This window comes from Streptopelia decaocto (genome assembly GCF_964273445.1).
Source record: "Streptopelia decaocto genome assembly, chromosome: 20".
Taxonomy (NCBI): domain Eukaryota; kingdom Metazoa; phylum Chordata; class Aves; order Columbiformes; family Columbidae; genus Streptopelia; species Streptopelia decaocto.
In genome coordinates, this window is record NC_138675.1 from 3,591,369 (window position 1) to 3,597,368 (window position 6,000).

At 43.0% G+C, this 6,000-nt stretch overlaps 1 protein-coding gene across 1 annotated transcript; it reads left to right on the forward strand.

The window, feature by feature from the left end:
- Positions 1-653: 653 nt before the first annotated feature.
- Positions 654-5,751, forward strand: LOC309448388 (chymotrypsin-like elastase family member 2A; the record flags this gene model as incomplete). The annotated part of the gene is made up of 8 exons (XM_082069862.1): positions 654-696; positions 1,264-1,352; positions 1,833-1,930; positions 2,947-3,075; positions 3,886-4,022; positions 4,690-4,835; positions 4,975-5,127; positions 5,630-5,751. 8 exons carry the CDS (start codon positions 654-656, stop codon positions 5,645-5,647), a joined length of 813 nt encoding a protein of 270 aa, XP_081925988.1. The 3' UTR covers positions 5,648-5,751.
- Between the last annotated feature and the right edge of the window lie 249 nt (positions 5,752-6,000).

A 6,000-nucleotide genomic window follows, 5' to 3' on the forward strand; every position in this document is an offset into this window, starting at 1 on the left:
TCGTGGACAGCTGGTTCTCCGTATCGCTTGAAACATCTTCCACTTCAAAGTGATTACAGTTTATTGAAGAAGTATGGCTCACTAAAACACATGCAACTTGAGCTAGAAAAGAAGGTCCAGGTTTTCAGTCAGTACAAAGTGGCAGCTGCCATCAGTCACAAAACCAACCAGAATGAGATAGAATTTCAAGCAATCGTAGAATCAGACAATAATTAAGTTTGGAAGAGGGCCTCAAGAGATCATCTAATTCAGCCCCGCTGACGCGTCTGAATCTGTCACTGTCTGAATATATCAGATGCTGTCACTGCTGACAGACCATCAAGTATTAGAATAATTCACCTAACATCTTCCTTCTGAAAACACCTTTGTGGTGAATTTCAAGACAATGGGAAAGCAAACAGCTGCTACAGATAATATGCACCTCATTTTGAACTTTTTTTAACCAGGTTATGAACATAGTCTGGGTCCAAGGTCGATCTAAACTGGGGTTTTTTTAAGCACTTGTGCATATAAAAAATTATCCCACAATTATGTAACTTCTCCAGAATGGTATCAGAATAGCACTGCATTTTAACTCATGTATCTCAGAGATAAACGGTACCGTATAAAATGGGTTGCGAAACAGAGCCTGCAGCACACAGGCAACCGGCACCATGCTTGGAGTCCTCTTTGCTGTGCTGAGTCTGGCCGCTGCAGGTACGTACCCGATTTCAGCATTCGCTTTAAAGGAAAAATGAATTAAAACCTAACAGCAACTTTCTTTTTTTTAGAGCAATTAGACATTCTGCAACAAAGCAGAGAGAGATACAGCATGGGCAGTTAATTAAAAAGTTCTCTCAGAACAGTAACTATGTGCTGTGCTATTTCGTTCTTAGTAGAGGGGCTCGATTAGCACTCCTGCTTGCAGCCTTTAGCAAATTCTAAGTTATTTTACTTGGCCTGAATACACTGAAATACAGTTAATCCACATCAAATTGTCGCCCTGGCTACGAGCTGCATCTCAGTTGACACATGAGAATTTGGTTAAGTCAACTTGATTTCATTATCTGTCAGTAAAATGAAACAGTTCAAACAGGCTTCACGTAACATTGGTCGGTTCTGCCTGATGGCTGTATCTTCACTTGTATTACATTAAATCACAGCCTATACTTGGACCTTGCAATGTTCTGTACAAACAGTTTATATTAAAAACAACCCTCTCTTACAGCCATTTTTCTAAACCTCCTACTTTTAAATCCCACATCCTATTTTCCTGTCTTCCAGCCTTTGGCTGCGGGGTTCCTGCCTACCCACCCCTTGTGTCCAGGGTTGTTGGAGGAGAAGACGCGAGACCTTTCAGCTGGCCCTGGCAGGTTGGTCACGTTGTGCTTTTGCTGGAACAATTTGGGTTGTGCTACCCTCACACAACAGGGCTGGACAAGACCAGGTCTTATATTCATTTGATGCATCTTGCCTGTCATATCTTAGGATGTGAATAGCACATTGTGATCAATGCCAAAGTGTCCAGTCTTTTTAAGAAAGCTCTGAATGTGCCACCTCTTGCTGCTTTTGCAGGCTCTCCTGTGCTTTCAGTAGTCTTGGGCACCATCCTGTGTTTAAACAAGACTGAAATTCAGCGGAGCATACAATTCCTACTGGAGCATAGTTGTACATGGTGTTTAAAAATACATTTCTGAAGCAAATTAAATGCTCTGTTTGGGCTAGGAGTTGGAAACCTGTTGCTTAAATGCCTAAAAAGCCAGCAGCAAGTTGTGTTCTGGGTGCAGGAAGTGCAGCAATGAAAAAAAATCAGTAAGCAATAATCTGAGCCTTACTTGACATGTTGATCCCAGGCCTCCCTTCAAATCTATTCCAATGGCCGGTGGCAGCACACCTGCGGAGGAACCCTCATTGCGACCAACTGGGTGCTGACAGCTGCGCACTGCATCAGGTAAGTGCACTGCATCAGGTAAGCGCACTGCATCAGGTAAGCGCACTGCATCAGGTAAGCCACAGAGCCAAAGGCTGCACCCGGCAGGCAGCGCAGGACCAGCGGTAGATGGAGCAAAACCACATGAATGCCAGCTCTCCCTTTCCCATTTAAGAGCTCCGAGTTTCACATCGTATCTTTTGATTATAACTAACAGGTCAGAAGAAGAATGACACCTTTTCATTTTCTTAAAATAAAAGTAGAGGGGGAAAAAACCCCTCATACAATTACCTGAATTATCCATTCCTCATTTTCTGTAAATAACTACAAACATCATTATATTTTCAAGTTGCTACTCAAATTCAGCTGCATTGCCTGTTTCCACAATATATGTGGCAGTGAGATCCACAGATTATCTAATTGATCCACTCCCTGAAGAAGTAATCACATTTTCAGTAAGCTCTCCATGTTATGAGGCAATATAACAAAGAAATGATCAGGTACAGCTATGACCTTTCATCATCAAAACCGTTTCCACAAAAACAACCCCATTTTGGTTTGGTAGCATATGTCCTTGAATATGTGGATACAGTTCTTGGTTATTGTAACACCAAGTTGTAGAAAATGTCATCATAAGAAATAAGGATTGGCTGCATATTATTATATATCCTACATATTATATATATCACACAGCTGTTTATCAGTGAAGCTGTTTATTGCTGTCAAAAAAGCAGTCTAAACTGAAGAATAAGAGCCGAATCCTGCAAAGACTGGAGGCATCTTGAGTTTGCTAATGAAGCCTTAAGCAGGAGCTGACAGAACAGCCTGGAGCTGAAATGACTATTCAGCCTTGCACACAACACTTTGTCCTTAGCAAATCCATTAGATATTGGCTCAGCTCCAGAGAAATAATGCATGTGATGCAATATTACAATCTTAAATATATTCTTACTGAAAATCTCAGGTGGCAAAGATGCAGATGCCCAAGCAGCAAGGCAGCAGCTGCGTAACTGACTGTTGGTCCTTTTCTTGCACAGTTCTTCTAGGACATATCGAGTATATCTTGGAAAATACAACCTGGCAGCTGAGGAAGCAGGATCCGTTGCGGTTAGTCCACAAAGAATCATTGTCAATAAGAACTGGAATTCAAATGATGTTTCAAAAGGGTAAGTTGGTGGCAAGTATTTTTTCAGTTATTAGATGCAGGGCAAAAATCAAACTGCCTGAATCCCACCCACCCTGAATTGTGGGAGCTAAGTGCATAAATGTTTAGAGCCACCTGTTACAGCTTAGAGTGGTACTTCTAAATGTTCTCTCATAGACGAGAGCTGAGTCTCCAGTTTGTACCTTTCCCTCTCAAAAGAAGATAAGAGTTTTCAATATGAATTGCTTATTGATTGTGCTTTCAGATGCCATTTTGCATGTTCATGCTCAGGTGGGAAGCTGTTCTATGCAATTATTCTTGCATACAGTGGGAGGGAATTAATTAACCTATACAACACTCTTTGAAGCTCTCCTACAAATAGCATAAATACAGAGTATTATTGATCAATGGTATCAATACCTTTGTTGCTGAAGGACTCCCAGGTCCTTCTGCGAACTAAGGGCATTATCAAAGAAATCCCCTCTGTTTCCAGAACCTTGGAGTTAGCCCTCACAGGTTTGGTTTTGGTGAAAAGAACCAAATAAAAGAACCAAATAACCTATAAAAGACAATTTCCAAAAAGCTGCCAGCAGGAAAGTGGACAGTTCTGCAGGGATCAGTCTTCCAGTCCATGGATTTCCACATTGCTTTGTGGCTGGAGGAATCTTTACTGCTTATGTACCAGCCTTCTTGCTCCCTTGCATCTCTTTTGAATAGGCCAAGTGCTGCATAACTGCTAAGCATTCGTGCTGCTGTACATTCATCCTTTTGCTAATCTCTTCGCCCCTTCCCTTTCTCTTCCCCGCTCCCAAATGTGTGCACATGGCCACAGGTACGACATTGCCATGATCAAACTCTCTCAACACGTCACCTTGAGCGACCGCATCCAGCTGGCCTGCCTGCCTCCGGCACAGAGCATCCTGTCCGCCAACACCGCCTGCTACGTCACGGGCTGGGGACGCCTGCAGAGTGAGTGCCCGGACGTTTGTGGAACAAAATCTTCCAGTACTGCTTTCACCTTTGGGACCGATTGGGAAAAGGCTCAACCTCACAGTAGTGGGGTGGTTTATCAGGCCCCACTTCACTCACACCATGATTTCTCCTCGCCCTTCATTTATTTTTCTTGTAATGGGGCTAATAACACACTAGAGGGCCCTGTACTAAGCTTTTAGAAGCTATTGTAACACAAATGTTAACGGGGTGCACACTGGAGAATTTACTAATCTGAACATATCCCAGTGAATAACTGAAAAGACATATAAGGGAACAGATGGAAAGTGAAGGAAATCTCAGAGGCTTCAGCAGAAATGTCAGCTCGCCTCAAGAGACGATTCCTGCAGTGATAAGTAAATTCCAAACTCCTGAACGAAGAGCAGCCCTTTATTTCTCTAACAATGAGACATTTTTTAATGGAATGCAAATTATTAGCAAGTTAAAGCCTTTTAAAATATATATATATAGATAACAGGATGGAGCTAAGGAGTGGATTATACAGCCTCTCCTTTAATACAGCCCCTGTGGAGTTACTTACCTGGAGGGATAGTACCCGGATCCTGGGAGAAACTTAACAACGTGGTTCTGTTCTTTCTTCAGTGCCTGCTGGTACCATGACTCCTCTGTTTCTGTTCCCTCCCAGCAAACGGACCTACCCCTGATGACCTGCAGCAAGCTCTTCTGCGGATAGTGAGCCATGCAACTTGTTCCCAGCTCAGCTGGTGGGGAAGCGCAGTGAAAACCACCATGGTCTGTGCCGGCGGAGATGGAGTCACCGCCAGCTGTAGTGTAAGTCCAGAGATCACTGCTTGTAGGGCTTGGTTTCAGACACAAACAGGCCTGATGGGAAGGAAAACTGTAAAATACACAATAAAGAAGAGCTACTCACACTATAACTGGCATTAACGGTGTTCCCCCTTCCTCCCAGGGGGACTCTGGTGGCCCACTGAACTGTCAAAATGCTGACGGCACCTGGGAAGTGCATGGTATCGTCAGCTTTGGCTCTAGTCTTGGCTGCAACTATTACCGCAAACCGTCTGTCTTCACTCGAGTCTCTGCTTTCAATAGCTGGATCCAGCAGGTAAGGTTCTTGGTGTTGCTGCAAGAGAATACAGACACTTGGAGCTGTATCACTTCTGATTCCAATGCTACTTTACATCCAAGTGACCCCTGTAGAAAAGCCCTCCCAGTGCAAAAGCAGTCTCTGTGGCAAAAATAAAGTATCCTATTCTCAGTTATCCACATTATTTTTACTTTTAAATAAGTCTCGATGTTTAGGAGTGCATTCTCACTTTATACTAGGGCTATATTTATAGTCATAAAGATTTTACTGGTATGACTTCAGGAATGGTTACTCATCAATAACACTGGTAGTTGCAATTGTATCCTAGCAGGCAGCACACACTGCTCAAGTCTGGGCATGAATTCTTTTTTAATTTAATATAAGCTTTAATCTAAAAAGTGACTGAGAAGCAAAAATTTTATTTCCCTTATTTAAATCCTGCATTTTGGATGCTACATATACTGTTCACAAATTCCTGGCTCTCATAATCTGATTTTTCATTTGTTTTAAATTTTTTCAGGTTATGGCAACCTACTAATACAAAGAGAACGAGATGAGAGATGCCAAGAGGGAAAACAGCTTGAATGAAGTCATAATCATGACACTTTTGATCACAAAGAGATGGAGAATTATGCTTTTAACAACACAAGCATTATACATAGCCAACCTGCAATAAACACTATTTTTCGCAACATGAAAGACAAACACGTGTCACTTCTTCCTGGGCATCACCAGGACCAGAGCCTGTACTTAGTGACAACGCCAGAGCCGTTCCCAGCCTGGGGCTGGAGGCTGCTCCCCTCACCCGGGGGAGATGCAAAGCTGCTGTGAAGAGGGGGCAGGAGGAAGAGTTAGAGCCACAGGGACAAGTCGGGGGGTCGGGGTGAGAGC